Below are 17,588 nucleotides of genomic sequence, written 5' to 3' on the forward strand. Positions count from 1 at the left end.
ACGTGTCAGTGTTTGACATATCACTAACGGAAATTTAGCGACTTTGGGTTTCAAGACGTTGAGAAAGCATCATTAACGTCACGTCACTAACTTTTAGTGACCTATCAGAACCTCTGACACATCATTAAATGCAGTTCTTAAAAACTCAATTTTTTGTAGTGTACCTCCAAGTCAGGCCACATAAGGTACCTGCCATGAATCGGCGGTACCTAAATGAGGTCTTGTGTTGCTCAAAAATATCATATTTGGAACAATATAAAACAGAAAAATATATAATGATAATTGGTCTAAAGCTAGTTGGGTGAATCACAAAATAGGCAAAATGAACCAATTGAAAATTTATTAGTTATCCGTCCAAGAAAAAGTAAATCATTAGTTTTGGCTAGTATGCCAATTCTTCGTGGAAAACATTTACATTGTACAACAAAATGAATAACGTTATAACCACTTCTTCATTTTCTTATCAAAGATGCCTGGTCCGTAAGTTGACTTGAACATGTCAACAAGAAGGGGAAATTGCATCAATACGAATAAGGCGACAGGAATACTAGCGAAACAAATGACAGGAATGATTATCCATGAATATTGTCCTTGGAGCATAATTAAAAGAGCAGTAGAAAAGGCTATCATCATGGCTGCAATGGAAAAGAAAAGAGTGGAAAGTCCTATGATCATCTTTCTTGGCAAGGCTTCAAGGAAATCGTCTTCTGCATAGCGTGATGTTAGGATTCCCAAAAACATCACGACGGAAGTTGTGGAGGAAAAGAGTGACAAGGCATCGAATATTATAAAGAGCATGAACAATCTTTTATCTAAGAATATAGGGAAGCCAGTATTTTGGTTGTTACCACCTGGAACAGTAAAAGCTGTAGCAAACATAATAGTAACAATGAGAGCGCCTACCACTGTACAAGAAGTTGCTGTGCCCTTCATCCATTTCTCTCCCTCTTTCATCAAGTCCTTGTGGTTCTTCGTAAACAATTGCCTAGGAGTGAAATCATCATTGTTGAAAGATTCCTTAATCTTGGGTTGGACCATGCTCTCTACTTCCTGCAGTGTTGAACTAAATCGTATAAGTCCAACCTTATCAAAATAATAATAATAATAAGAAAATAATACACTTACTCTCTTAAACTTACACCTAAATTGTAATGTCTCCCAAACTTTAAAGAGTTGCAATTGACTCATGAAATTGCGTATCCCTTTAAGAAAAGATTCTAACGAAGGGTGCTAAGTGAAAGGACAAGGTAATTTAGGGTCAATTGCAACTTTTTAAAATTTAGGGGTACATTGTAATTTGGGTAAGTGCAAATTTCCAAAAAAAATGAAAGCTACTAATATATAAACTTAATATCCTATTGGTCGATTACAATAGTATAAATACAGAATTTAACCCTATATGTAGGAATAGTAAATATTAACATTAAAGTTCAATACGTTAAATAATTAGTTGAAATGAAAAGTGAATTATAAAGATAGAATGATATTAAATTATTTTTTATCCAAAAGATTAAATTTATAAAAGGGTGGGTATAATCATTTATATATGTACTTTAACTTTTTTAGTTTATCCCACAAACATAAAATTTATTTACTTTACTTTTTATTATTTCTTCTGTGTTCCCAGGCACTAAAGCATCTAGGATCCTATTCCCCATTTAGACTTCTAACATTCATGTAGGAAGAATTCTTTGCCAATTAGGTACCTTACATATCTCCTCAAATGACATAATACCTAATAAGCCCCTTCTCCTTACTGCATATAAAACGGTAGTATATTTTGTGCAGAGTCTACAATTATAAAATTTGTAAGTAATAAAATATATGCAGCAACTATGAAATGTCTAATTAAATTAGTGGCATGTCACAAACAATGATGTTGCCCCGCTCCAAGGCCGATTGACCATATATGCCTTGCTTACACGTACGACCAAAAATAAAGTTGGCCTATTTGAGGTTATTGAAGGGCTGGACACAAGTATGCTCTCAAACACTCTCAAACATCTCTCTCTTTCACTTGAATTCATTTTCTCCTTACTCAATCACAAACTTTAGCATCAGAGATGATACTGTCGACCCGCCAGGGCGACCACTGTGACCCTTCTGTCTCGGGAGGTTCTTGTGTTGTCGGCCACCTGTGTAACATTTATATTAACAGTTGGCGCCGTTTGTGGGATATATAGCCAACTGCTTGGTTTATTGTCCACATGATCCAGGAACACACAGGATGCCTGGTTCAAGATATCTGGTAGCCATCAAACCCCACTGGCAATATTTGCTTATTGTGAAATAGAAAGAATGAGAACCTCTGAAGGACTTCATGGCTTGCTTCAACTGGGAAAAGCTCACAGTCAATGATCTAGATCAGAAGGTGGTCCTACCCACCCTACTCGGACATATTTGGCCATGTAGCCCTTTCATGGCCGAACCTCCAAGACCTTATGAGCAAAGCAGAGTAGTTCATGAATGCAGAGGGAAATAATAAAGGCTTTCACCAAGCAATCAAATTGAGTAGAACTGCTGGATAGAGAGCGAAAGGATCGCCCGTGAAGTGAAAGGGACACCTGACCTCAGCGCCTACACAAACGCTTCCTGGTGTTCCAGCCATGAAAAGGAGCCCCACAACGGCACCCGCTGCGTTTCATATCATTCATTGCCTTTGAGGATGTCCTAGTTGATGATTGTATGAAAAGATCTCAGATTCAGGAAGGCTGAAATGCTAAGGTCAAACCCTTGAAACCGTAAAACAAAACAAATACCTACTCAAACTCAAGCTACCAATTACTGAAATTCTTCTACAAAACCAACACCTTATACTCATACAATTGGCTAGCCATCAAGAAAACCCCAACAATTAATAACCCAAAAATACCATGAATTGCTCAATCAAAATACCTATAGCTCAAGTCATAACCGGCCATGGTTCAACCTTAACAACTGAATCACACAACCAGCCCATATAAAAGAGACAATCCTCAAATCATACGGCTAAATAGGGCTATCACCAAAACCTACAACCCACCAAAACTCACGGGTCCTTTAACTAAAACCACAACAATATCATCAATTCAAAGCTTTAAGAAATGGAGTACCCAAAGAAATCATCCCTCCATTCAGCCATGAATCCTTCAAAGCCATAACTTCAACTCTAAAGACAACCCATCTTCTCAAGTCATCAACACAACCCGGCAAAACACCAACTAATTGAAACCCAAAACAGCGGAATAATTAAGCCATACAACAACCCAAATCAACCTTCAATTACCGAAACAGGGGAAAGAAATAAAGCTCCAAAATCCACCACAAGCCAACCCAAGAACCAGCCACCAAGAATTTACATCAAACTCAATCTCAAAATCAATAACCCAATTCAATCCAATCTGCTATATATATATTGCAAACCCCACCCACTAAATCTTCACCATTAGAATTTTATCACCCATTCGGTCCTACACTTGAAAAATAACCGTACTTTTGTTTCAGAGCATTTGATTAACACAACAAAATACACCATCAAAATCACTGAAACACTAAACTCTTCTTCATCATTGGCCATCAACAGAAAATACCCAATCAGCCACAAAACCTCCAAAATCAAACCCAGAAATTCAATCAATTAGTCAACTACAACTGAAAGAGAACACCCAATCAACCCTACAAAATTCTCAACATCAACAACCCCAAATCTGCTGTAAAAATCACCCAAAGAGAAATCACCAGAATTTATCCCCAAAATCAAATACCCAAAAGCTAAAGAAATAGAATTTACCTTACTGATTTTTGTTGGACACTAACGAGCTAAGGGAACAAAACTACGGGTTTGTTTTGCCGGAACAGGGCCAGAAAACACAGCTTAGCCGCTACCCATAGCACAACGCCGGTGGCCTAACCACCGTACCACAGCTGCGGTCTCTCTCCGTCTCCTTCTGCTTCGGTCTCTCTTCTCTGTCTCTTGGTCTGTGACTCTCCATCTCTCTTGGTGAACGACGCAGCACATGGGCTAAGAAAATCTTCTCTGTTTCTTCTATTCCAAGGTCAATATGAAGACTCTACTAATTATTGCGTGTGAAATACAAAAGGAGAATGGTCTTTTATAAGCTGTAAAAGACGCAAACGGATCCTCAGAGTAGCCGGTCCTTACAATATATGCGGTAAAATTATCATTTTAAATTTTTAAACAATTTTGTTTATTGATTTGTAAAAGACCGATTCCTTTCCATTTCACATCTTCCCATGATTACACGGTATACCTACTTCTAGGGTTGGGCATTGGGTGGGGCAGGGTGGGGCAGATTTCTGCCCTCTTTACCCTTGCCTCACAACCCTACGGGTGAGACATTTTTTACCCTTGAATAACAAGAAAAAGAGTTAATCCATGAGGGGCAATTTTGTGCGGAGCGGGGTGATGTAGCGCCGCGCGGGAGGGTGGGTGGGTGTTTCAACAGGGTGAAGAAAATGAAAAGAGACAAAGGAAAAAATATTTTGCAAAGATAGAAAACATAAGGATTAATTAGTAATTCTGTTTACAGAGATGGAAAAGTCTCTCAAGAAATGAAAAAGTCTATTTGTAATAAACTAATAATTTCATAATCAATTTACAAATTATAGGGAGCATTTAATAATGGAATAATTGCACCGTTGGTCCCTGTGGTATATCATAATTATTTTTCACTCCCTATGGTTTAAAAAGTTCATGGGAGGTCCTCGTGATATGCAATAATTACAAATCGATCCCTGACGTCAAATTCTGTTAAAAATTTTAACAAATTCCATCAAATGCCACGTCAACGACACGTGTCGCCAATAAGATGGCGACACGTGTCCACCGTAATAAAAAAATAAAAATTTATTAAAAAAAAAATACTTATTTTTTAAAAAAAAAATAAGTATTTTTATTTTTTTTAATAATTTTTTTTTTTACTGTGGACACGTGTTGCCATCTTATTGGCGACACGTGTCGCTGACGTGGCATTTGACGGAATCTGTTAAAAATTTTAATAGAATTTGACGCCAGGAATCGATTTGTAATTATTGCATATCACGAGGACCTCCCATGAACTTTTTAAACCATAGGGAGTGAAAAATAATTATGGTATACCACAGGGACCAACGGTGCAATTATCCCTTTAATAATTTCATTTACAAATGCAAATTGCCAAAACCCAAGTGAAAGGAATCCAAAGATTGACCATGCGCACATGAGCATTAATTATAATTAGTAATTCCATTTTCAGAGATGAAAAAGTCTCTCTAAAAATGGAAAAGCCTATGTAATAATTCTATAATCCATTTAAGGGAGCATTTAATACTTCCATTTACAGATGCAAAACTAAAGATAAAGGAATTCAAAGGATTAACGCACCGTCAAACCACCATCTCACCATTAATTTATTATGGAGGAATGTTATAGCATTTCTTGGTGTTCTTTTGAAATAGCATAGATATAATTTTTTTGATTAGACAATTGCATTTATGCCATCCAAAAGGACATAGATGTAATTTTTTAATTGCACCTATGTCATTCCAGGAGAACATTAGGAGATGCTCTAACATTTCTCTTTATTATGCTGGCGTAACATTGTAAATTCACCCTTAAACCCACCTTTGTTAATTAATTAATTAATTTAAAAAGAAAACTAAGGTGTGGATGTACATGGTTTTCCTTGGTTTTCCCTACCAATGAAAACCTCCATAAAAAACATGCTGCCCAAGATCCTTTATGCCTGATTTGTTATCAGGAAAGTGAATCAGAGGGTCACATAATCTGGAGCTGCCGATCATCTGAAGCAGTTTGGCAGGAGAGCTCTAGGAAAATTCAAAAACTATCCATATTGGAGAATGATGGTTTACTTCTGCTGCAGAAATTGCAACAACAGTTGGAGGAATCTGATTTCATTTTTGCTATGATGGTAGCTAGGCTCATTTGGATGAGGAGGAATTCTTTTGTCTTTGAGGGTCTTTTCTCCCCATCTCTCCATCTTATTCAGCAAGTCGCTGCCACCTTGGAAGAGTTTAAGGCAGCAAATGTACCTGGAGAACCTTTACTGGTGAGGACCCCGGCGATTCACAAGTTGACCAAACCTCCATTGGGCTCTATCAAGATCAACTGGGATGCATCTTTGGATACCAATGGGAACCGTATGGGTATGGGGATTGTTGCTCAGGATGAATCCGGGTCTTTCCTAGCGGTTGTGGTTTCGACCATGCCCTACATTCGTGATCCAGAGGTGGCCGAGGATTTAACAGCTTAGAAGGTGGTCTGTTTTGGTGAAGAACCTGCGGCTCAAGGGGTAGTCTTCGAAGGGGATGCTCTAAACGTGGTAAATGCTCTTAATGAAGTAGGGCATTGCTGGAGACCTTGTGGAAACATTGTGGCAGCTATCAAGGATAGACTTTACCAGTTCAGCCCTTGGGCAGCGAATTTTGTTCACAAAGAAACCAACCAAGTGGCTCATTCACTAGCAAAGTATGCCTTGGTAGTTCAGAGTGAGTGTGTCTGGAAGGAGGAGTGTCCACCCCTCCTCCAGGATCTTCTTTATGATGAGCTTATGTAATACTCAGTGATTTTGTTTTTGAAATCTGAATGATTATTTAATATTCAAAAAAAAAAAAAAAAAAACTACCCACCGGAGAACGGTTTCCAAGTGTTACAACTTGAACAACAAACACCAAACATTCGGCGAGGGAGATCTGGTGCTATGCAAGACATTCCTGGCCACGAGGAACTTGGCAGAAGGAAAATTGGGTCCCCGTTGAGAAGGCCCTTACAGGGTAATCGAGTGCAGGTGCCTCAGAACTTAGTTCCAATAGCCTAAGTGATTGGTCTCAAATCTAATGATAATTTTAAAAGTTACATCAGGAAGTGTGAGAGTGAGAGTGTGTGTAGCATTACTAATAAAACTTACCTTCAATAAGATTTGAAGTTTCTGGCTATCTCATAAGTCTGTCGCAATTCCGATTAATTATAATTTCAAACCACTAAGAAATCATACTTGTCATCTAAATCTTATATAATTATGAAAGAGCTCCTTAAGCTACTAATGCATAAAAATAAACCCCTCCATGCATGAGATGTCCACAATTTAATAAGATGTTTTAATATTTTACTATCAGCTTATGTAATGTACATCTTAATCATTGAGTAACCGAGTTAATCATATGATCATTTACAATACTCTAGAATCAAATTCTTTATAGTATTAATCTTAGTAGCAACTTCACTAAAAAATTACCAGGTCTAGAATTAGATGATCAATTCAATTAAATTATCAAGGACTCGTGTAGATCTGTAAGATATTAAGAATATCAATCATATAAGATCTCCTTAGTTGGTAAATCAAAGTTATCAGCATTTCATATATAAGCCCACTAATTTCTCCAAATTAATAGTCTTTGCAATTGGTAGATCTATGAAATGCATTCAAGTGACATTGGTTTGTAGAACGCATTTTCATGGTGGTCCAACTCAATGCATAAACATGCTAAGTAGAAGTCTCAACTTTAATGATACAAGACAAATCATTATATCACATATAAATATTATGTTATACTTATTGCGAATAAAATGCCCAATTTTATTATCACTTGTTGTCGACTTAAATTCACAAGTTATATCATGTAACGACTTACCCTCAATGATATAATATTGTCCATTTTTAGTTCCTCTGAACCAGACTTTTAAAGAAGTCACTCATCCTAATACTACTGTCGCATAAGTACACTTAATTGCGGAGTTATGATAAGTTCATGACCATTACAGTTTTAAAACATGCTCAACAAATGTTAAGAAATGTGTGTGTATATATATATATATGCACATCACCATTCCCATACCCAGTAGAAGCGGGACGTTACATATTGACCTTGTGATTTAGATGTTTTCTCCATTAATTATAACTAAAGCACCTAAACAATATGAATATATACTTCAACCAAAAACAATATATCTATATATATATATATTATTTTTTTTAAAAAAATTTTCCAATTCAATTTTGATTTTGGGCTACTAATCCTAACAGCTAATAGTGAAAGTATATGGAATTAAAAAAATAAGTAAATAAATAAATAAAAAATAGTGAAGAGCATATGAGAAAAGTTGGAAAATAGAGAAATGACCTTAAACCATTGTAGTTCTCTTTGCATCTTCAAAGCTGCGCCTGGGATTCGATTAAGTTCAATCGAAGCTCCTGTCATCCCAGCCATATGTAATATGTTATTGCCTTCTTTATTAATCCAACATGTCATAGCTTTCTTCACACCAAGCTGGTATATAAGGCTAAAAATGTTTGCCTGACGATATAGGACAGCACGTGAAAATAAGGATGTTAAGTCTTTATCATTGGTCCATATAAGATTTGGAATTGCTCTGATTATGTCAAAAAAATATTGAAAATTCCCTCTCTCGACAGAACGGGTGACGGCATCATAGACGCCACCTTTCTTCCTTTGGTTTTCATTTGACTTTAATACTTCTTTGCACATGAGATCGAGAAGTTCATGGGACTGTGCATGAACTAACTTCATTTCATATAAATGCTGGATTCCTGTGTGAATGATCCAAACAATGGCAACTTAGCTAAATGAAACTATAATTGTTTTTCAAAAAAAACAAGGCTCAAGAAATTAAGCAATGTATGGTATTAATTGAATTGACGTAGTATACCCAAGAAGTTAAGGAGAATTGAAACTGGCTGGTGCAATAGAGCTAGCACTGCAAAATAAAAACGCAATTTAATTGGTCACTCATACACATTAGAAAATTATTACTAAAACGAAATTAATAAATAAAACAGACCAATGTACGTATAAGTGTTAAAAATTATAATTTTACTTATTCTATCAAATTAATAGTATGAGTTTATGGATCAGATGGTCGATAATATCTAATCAACCTCAAATTATTCAGTTATGTGATATTAGCAATCTTTATATATACTAGCTAGATTTAACTTGATACATATTTTGAACCATATACATAGAATTAACATCCGTTGTGGCTGGATAGAAATTTATTAATTGATCGATAAGTTAATCAATGGTGTAGCTTAAAGCGAGAGGAAAAGAAGAACACATCTTCTTTTTTGAATTTCAAGAATTCCAGAAAAAGGACCAAACAATCGAAGAAAACTCTAGGTTGTTAAAAGGGCTGAATTTTTTGTTTGCACAATTTTTTTTTTTTTTTTTTTTTTTTCGCTTCATTGTTTACACATTCTATGCTCACCTGTATGCCACTTCGAATACAACTTGTCGACTCGCATTTGAGTGACGTTTTCTAACCTACTTCCGTTTGAAATCTTGTTTGAATTCTCCTTCAAACATCATCGCCACAAGCCATGTCGTTATCACGGTTCACATCCAATAATACGTATCTTGATGAGTTTGACGATGAAAATCCATGAATTCGACCATTGTAGTGTCTTAAATTTTAAGACATAAAATATGACGTCTTAAATTAGAATTTAAGATTCAATAATAAAATAAAGAAATATATAAATATTTATAAGATTAAATATTCACTACAAAAAAAATTGTTTTTTGCCACTTGCAGTTCGTCACATGTACGGTCACTGTACACGTGGCGAACTGTTGGCCACGTGCAAGTGGCCACGTAAATACACGTGGTGGATCCGGGTGACACTAATTGCACAGTTGGCCGCGTGTATTTTAATACACGTGGCTAAATGTTTTTTTTTTTTAAAAAAAAAAATTATATTTTTTTTGGACACGTATACTTAATTAATGCACGTTGCCAACAATTATATTATCTTTTCTTTTTTTTTTTTCTCTTTTTTTTTTTCCTTCCTAATATATTGGAGTGTACGTATATGTTAACGTACACTCCATCCAACTCTCGTCTATACGCCACTAGCCGGCCATACCGAGAGAGATACAAAGAGTGAGAGAGACAGACAGAGAGTGAGACAGAGAGAGAGAGAGAGGTATTAGAGAAAGAGAGTGAGAGGGTACTGACGGAGAGAGAGAGAGACGTCGACGTCGGGAAGGCCGGCCACGTGGTGGTCGTGGAGCTGGCCGGTGGTGCGCATCTAACGGAGAGAGAGAGAAAGAGAACACTGAGAGAGAGAGAGCGAGAGCAAGAGAGAGTGAGCGAGAGGGAGAGAGAGAGAGAGAGAGAGAGAATAGAGAGAACACTGAGAGAGAGAGACCAGAGAACGAACACTGAGAGAGAGAGAGAGAGAGAGAGAGAGAGAGCGAGCGAGAGGGAGGGAGAGAGAGAGAACACTAAGAGAGAGAGAGAGAGAGAGAACAGTAAGAGAGAGAGCGAGAGTGAGAGAGAGAGAGAACAGTGACGGAAAGAGAGAGAGAACACTGAGAGCCTAATTTATATATGTATAAATTATATATACATATATATTCAAAGTAATGGCAGGTGGGTGCGCGGGAGTTGTCCCGCGCGCCTACCTGCACCAATTTTAAATATATTTTTATTTTATATGTATATATATATATACAAATTTTCAAAAACAGTTGGCCACGTGTATTAAATACACGTGGCCAATTACAAATAAAAATATATATAAAAAAAAAAATATTTTAGCCACGCGTATTTATTACACGTGGCTAATTGGCCACGTATAATTAATATACGTGGCCAATTGCAAATATAAATATAAAAAATTATAAAAAAATATAAATATTTTAGCCACTTGTATTTATTACACGTGGTCAATTACAAATATAAATATAAAAAAATATAAATATTTTAGCCACGCGTATTAATTACACGTGGCCAAGTAGCCACGTGTAATAAATACACGTGGCTAACTGTCATCTAGCCACGTCTATTTATTACACGTGGCTACTTGGCCACGTGTAATTAATACGCGTGGCTAATTGGCCACGTGGCTACAGTAACGGTTACTGCAGCCACGTGGCTAATTGCATGTTTTTTTGTAGTGATTCATCAATATTAGAAACACATTTATAGTTCTAATTCCACTAGAAAAGTTTGACGGAGCTTAAACTTTGGCAGGAGAGAAATAGGGTCAAACGAATTCCCTCTTAGTTAATTCAAAAATTAAAAAACTCTACTCGAAATCTTTTATCTACCCTCTAAATTTCATAATTTTTGAACTTTATTAAAGATGCGAAAACACCCGTAAAACATACTACCTCTGATTTGGTTGAAAATTCACATCCAGCATTATTAATTAATTGGGATAATAATATTAATATTATAATATTAATTGATGTTATAATATTTATATTGAGTGTAATATTGTTTGGCATAATATTATTTGATATAAAATATTTGGTATAGATTATGAATATTGTGTTATTATATTATTAAATTATTGGTATAATAATCTTATCAGTATAATAATATTATTAAAAAAATAATATTAATAATGAAATGAACTAGAACTCAAATGGGTTTAAGTTATAATTTTAGGAAATTAAAAATGAGAAAGACCAATATGAAATACCTACAGATAAAATATCTAAATTTTATCATGATAAGATAATAACCCATGTTCATTTTACACGGACCCAGCCAACGGTAACTCTTAAATAAAAATTCGTTCACAATTTCAAACGCCCATGTCTGTTTTTACACGTTATTGTACCCAGCCCAGTCCACGCTAAGACACAGATCGATGCTCGTTGTTCTTCTACTGTTTCGCATATTCAAGAACCCAACCCAGCACTACAGAAAAGAAAGGCAAAGGAGAACTTAGTTAGAAGAAAATTAGTACTGCGTTAGAACCTAAACACTCGTTAGAAGATGATAAGAAAATCTTCTTCCACTCTCGAACCTACTCATAGGACACTTGCCCATACCCCAACCGTTGATTGAAAGCCACTAGGCGGAAATCCAACCGTCCAAGATGGGTACAACCCCCTTCTACGTTACTCTCCTCTTTCTCTAATCATTACCTCCGATGACTCACCATCCCAGCTCATCACCCAGATGCAGAGAACCTCTCCCAGCCATTGGATTGAATCTAGCTCAAGAGGATCCGGTCCGTTGAAGAAATCCTAAATAAAATCTATAAATAGGAGAGAAATGCTACAGACCCAAAATCTTTTCCAAAGAGATGATTCCAAACTGACGTGGAGATTGATCTGGCCGAGCCATGTTGGGCTTTTGTAAAAAATAAAATTTGACGATGGCTTCAACTTTTCACTGACAAAATGGTAGACGTGATGTTTTTTGATCTGCTTGCAGAGAAAATTGTAGCAACAAGAAAAGGAGAAAAATGGCGTATTTGTGGGTCTCTGTCACATGGGGGTGGAGCCCACTGTTGTGGTGTTGTTGTAAAGGAAAGGGGTTTGATTCCTAGGGTATTGTTGTAAAGGAAAGGGGTTTGATTCCTACACTTCAACACCACAACAATTATACAACACCCCCTCACATGGGGTGGGCCCCATACACTGGGCCCCACCCCCAGTGTATGATAAGTTTTAAGGTTTCATGATAAGTCATAGACTTCATGTTACGTTTGAAAATGACATGCAAAGTATATTATGTTAATGATGCATAAGTGTGTGAAAGCATGAACATGATGAGCATGAACGAAATCATGAACGCTGAATGTAAGACCATGGGTTCAAGTCCCGTCGGTGGATCAAGTGTAAGATCGTGGGTTCAAGTCCCGCCGGCATAAAAAACAAGACTTTGGGTTTAAGTCCCACAGGTACTAAGAATGAAGACCATGGGTTCAAGTCCCATTGGTACCAAGTGTAAGACCGTGGGTTCAAGTCCCCCGACCACTATGAAACAATGAAAACGAATGAAAGGCAAGCATGACATAATGATGATGTATGACATGTTTTATGATTGATTTCATGCTAGATGTATCGGTATGTATATGTTTTTTTTTTTGGAACAGAACATATGTATACCGTTACAGCTAGATTGCATAAAATGATTTTTTATGTGGTATTTCATGCTATATGTAGTAATATGCCTATTAGTTTGAATGGAATAGAACATATGAATATTACTACGACTGGTTTGCATATAATGGTTTAGGTGGTTTCATGCTTAGGTGTACTTGAATACTTGTATTTCACAAAGGTTTGGAATGCTTGTGTTGGTTTATTTTAATTGGCTGCATTTTATCAACAAAAACGCTTCCATACTAGGGACACCGTATTTCCAGAAGAATTTATGCAGAATATTTATCCTAAGATGGAAAGAGCTGAACAAGGCAATATCTGTACAGAATATCACTACAAAGGAAAGATTGTGGTAAAGGAAAGTTTCTGGAGACTTTATAGCTCAAAAAGTTAGTTTTCCCTGTAGCACGTCCGGAAGCCCAAATGCCAGAGTCCGGATGCCTAGCTAAGAAACTTAGAGTTCAATACATGCCCGGACGCCATTAGCGGATGCAGAGGTCAGTAGGTTCCAATTTGCAGAGAAGTTTGGACACAAAAGTAAAGAATACGGACGGAGGAGCCATTTCATACAACCGTCTGGACGCTAGGGTTGAAAGTCCAAACGCGCTTCAGTAATTATGAAGTCCCAGATGCAGGTCCGAATGCCAAAAGTCAAGTCTGGATGCGGCCTATGGAAATCCAAAATTGTGTAGAATTAGGTTTACGAAACCTATTTAAGGGGCTTCTAGGCTGTGTTTTTGTATGAATTTTGAATAAAATTCATGTGTGCTAAGAGAAGAGTTATTAGGTAGAAATTGTTAGATGTGCTGAATCTCTTAGAGTTTTTGTGTTGTAATTGTTGAACCATTTGATGCCTAACTAGAGAGGAGCTCTAGATAAAGGGATCAATTGAAGAACTCTTAGACAAGGTCTGGTAGAGAGGCATTCAAGTATAAGTATTTGTTAGAGTTCAAGGTACGACTACTACAAAAGTATTGTGAGTACGACTGTCTTGTAATTAGCTATTTCTTCTGTTAGTTGATTTCCTGGGTTTGGCTGCCTTGGAGTGGTTTTTCTCTTTGGTTCAAAGAGTTTTCACTTTGTAACCAAATATTTGTGTCAATCTCTTTATTGCTTTACATATTTGGTTGCATGCTTGGTTGCAGTTAATTTAAGAGTTACTATTACTTTTCAATTGGTATCAGAGCAGGTTCCCTCGTTTTTAGATTAATTTCCTGAGCGTTATCCTTTGACTTCTATTATCATGGCTCAAAATCTTAATTTTGTCTATGCTTTTGATGGTTCTAATTATGGCTATTTGAAAGTGCACATGAGATTTTTTTTTTTTTTTTTTTTGAAATCTATATATGTTTGGCATATTGTTGAATTTAGATGGACTCTACCCAAAACACCAATTGCTGAATGGACTATACCTTAGAAAAATTCTTGTATTGAGAATGACAAAGCCATAAATGCTATCTGCCAAGAACTTTTACCATTTGAATTCTCACGAATCTCTCATTGTGAAACTGCCCTGGAAGCATGGGAAATCCTGGAAACCACATATGAAGGCACAAACTTGTTAAATATGCCAAACTTCAAATGTTGGTTTCCCAATTTGAAGGAATTAAGATGCTAGAGGATTAGTCTTTTAGTGAGTTTTACACTAAGATTAGTGATTTAAGAAATTCTATGATAAATCTTGGAAAGAAAATATCTGATGCAAAACTTATTTAGAAGATTCTAAGATCTTTGTCTGAAAGGTTTTGAATCCAGGTGACCACTATTGAAGAAAGTAAAGATCTAGATGTGGTAAAAATTGAAGAGCTTGTAGGTTTTCCTTGCCCCCTGTCAAGAGGGTTAAATCCATTGCTCTCAAAGCTGCAAAAAGGTAAAAGTAAAAATTCTTTTGATGAAAAATTTGATGATGAGGATGGAATAGCCATGTTTGCCAAAAATTGCAGAAAATGGATGAATTCTAAAAGGTTCAAAAATAGAAAATTTTATGATAATTTAAAGGGGACCCCAAAGGTGCTAAACAAGGAAAAGGTGAAACTGACAAAAAGGATTGTCGCGGTCCTAAGTGTTTTGAATGTTTAGGTATTGGGCACATCCGAGTAGATTGTGGATACCTCAAGCAGGCAAAAGGTAAGGTTCTCAATGCCACTATCAGTGATGATTCATAGAATGAAGAGACTCCGGGTAAAGACTCAAACTTTTTAGCTTTTGCTGCATCTTATAATAGTCCTAAAGAGTCCAATGACTATTACTCTGAAAGTAGTGGTTTTGAAGATGAGAAAGAAAAGCTTCAATGGGTTTACAACAAGATGTATGTTAAATTCTTTGAATTAAGAGAAGTAAACCAATAGAATGTGCATAAGCTTAATCTGTATGAGATAGAGAGAAGCAAGCAAATAGAAAAAAATTAACTTGTTGCGCCTATCATAAAGCATGCCAAATCAAGAAGCCTGCCTACCTGCCTGCCATCACTGTGGTGTCACTAGTCACATTCGACCACACTGTCCTCAAATCCATTCTCAGAAGCCTCTGATCAAGATGCAAGAGCCAAAGAAAGGTAAATCTAGCACTAGACCTTCCAAGACTTATCATGCTCTTTGGCAAAATCGGCAATACCCCCAAAGGTTTGTTCCCACTTGCCATCACTATGACAAGACTGGCCATAACAAATCCAATTGTTTCAAGTTGAAGCCCATGAGCCCAAGGATAAACACCTCTATAAAGGATTATTCAGCATGATGCAAAATGTCTTTATCAGATTCGACAAACTGGACAAGGTTCACAGTCCTGCAACTAGGGTCAAAAGGGTATGGGTAAGGAAGGATGAGATCATTCACCCCTTGAGGTGGAGTGGACTTACCTAGAGGTAGGTGAGTATATGGCATGCCTAGGATCATGGTTCCTTATCCTAGAGTATGCCGGGATCTATGCACTACATCTTGCATTTATCGCCATATATTTTTGCTCATGCTTGACATCTTTGTTTGGAACTATTTTTATCCTCGTACTTCTCTGATTACTTTAAGAGAATTTTAAGCAGGTTTTCATGAGGATAACAGAAAAAGCACGTCGAGCGGCTGCTTTTCTGGTAATATCAAACCTCTCTCTGAGGACAAGTTTGTTTTTCTTTACATGCTAGATTTAGGCTTTGGTATCTCAGTGTTTTTCTCTGAAAAGCATGTTTTTGTTGTTTTTATTTTGTGTGTTTATTTTTTTCAACAAAAAAAAGGGAGATGCAGTATATAATTTTTTTTATTATTATTATTTTTTTTTCTATTAGCTTCTCAGATATCTCATGTCTTTAATAGATATCTCAGTTGTTGTGCATTGATGAAATATTCTTACATATAATTGAGATGTTTAGTTTGATTTCTGCTGAGTTTTTTTGCTGCATTTGAAAGATGATAGTTTATTCCTCTCATGCGATGAATTTGTGCAATATCAAAAGCTCCCTTAAAGAAATTTTTTATTTTTTATTTTTATTTTTTATTTCTAGTTTTTTTACACTGAAAATTATTTTAAGAGATTTATTTATTTATTTATTTATTTATTTATTTTTGCAAAGATGGTCAATTTGACCAACTCACTAGTTGAACCTAGAACTTATAAATTCTAGCATTCTTTCTAGGTTGCTGCGCCAAGATTTAAAAGCAATAAATTCTTAGAAAATATAGATATAAAAAAGATCTACTGCTGAATGTGTTGTTAAACTATTGTTACACTTGTCCTTATAGAAAGAGTCAGTGATCAAATCATTACGGAAATAAACGATCACTAACGAACTAAGTAAAGTGCTGCGACTTAGGAGGAAGTGTATCAGATGAGGGTGGCAAGCCATAGTAAGATAAGGTTTGACTTTTGGCACATCAAACAATAATTCTCTTTTTAGAAAATTTAGTTGTTTGAAACCTTATCAGTGAACATGTTGTCTTAATTGAGAAAGCTTTCGCACATGACACACAAGGCTTGAGTTGATTAAATTGTTCAAAATTAATATTCTACAGAAAAATTTTTGCTCATAAATTACTTAACTCTCAATTATATTTTTGAATATTTTTGATATGCTATTGGACTGGTTTATCAATTTCAAATGCATGCGTGGTTTGGAGCTAATGTTAGAAAATAGTTTTTCTGCATTTTTCTCCTAAATTTCAAGTTTCTGTATGAAGCGTCTAGGCAGCTGAGTCTCTCGTCCAAAGACGCTGATCAATATGTTCATTAGCAAAGCACGTCTGAACAGGCAAGTTTGGCATCCGGACGAGCGACCGAGGGCATATAAAACCCTATCTCTTTCCCCCCATGCCAGTGCCGTCACCTGTAGACTTTGAGATTTTGTTTTTGTTTTTGTTTTTTGTTTTTCTCTCATTTTCTCGTGCCTTTTCTCTCAAGATTTTGATGCTTTTTGTCTCCTTTGCATTATCTCATCTCACATTATTTCCAGGTATGTCTTCTTCTCCCTCTCACTAAGTGTTTTGATTATGTCTATGAGAAGATAGGGATTATGGATAATGTGTTATTTTGAGACTTTATGCTTGAGATTAATGCTTGCTGGGGTTGGAATATTTTTTTTTGGCATTGTTATAATTGACATGTATGACAGTATGAGTTCTTATTTTTTTTGGCATTTAGTTGCATGTATGCACGTGAAACTTTTGTTTGTCCTATATTAGTTTGCATGTCCTATCACTATTGGACTATATTGGTTTTGCATGCACATGCTATTATTT

The 17,588-nt window shown here is 36.0% G+C and overlaps 1 protein-coding gene across 3 annotated transcripts in view; it reads right to left on the bottom strand.

Moving 5' to 3' along the window:
• Positions 1–308: 308 nt before the first annotated feature.
• LOC133880430 (uncharacterized) overlaps positions 309–17,588 on the bottom strand; it is a 92,959-nt gene continuing 75,679 nt past the window's right edge. For 2 of the 3 annotated variants that reach the window (XM_062319379.1, XM_062319378.1), the window contains 3 exons: positions 8,666–8,713; positions 8,119–8,546; positions 309–1,050 (listed from right to left, as the gene is read on the bottom strand). In XM_062319379.1, coding sequence (XP_062175363.1) covers positions 439–1,050; positions 8,119–8,546; positions 8,666–8,713 — 1,088 coding nt within the window. In that variant the 3' untranslated portion in view covers positions 309–438. The remainder of the gene's footprint in view (positions 1,051–8,118; positions 8,547–8,665; positions 8,714–17,588) is intronic. The other variant, XM_062319380.1, reaches the window with a different exon arrangement.

This window comes from Alnus glutinosa, chromosome 10, assembly GCF_958979055.1.
Source record: "Alnus glutinosa chromosome 10, dhAlnGlut1.1, whole genome shotgun sequence".
In the NCBI taxonomy this organism is placed as follows: Eukaryota; Viridiplantae; Streptophyta; class Magnoliopsida; order Fagales; family Betulaceae; genus Alnus; species Alnus glutinosa.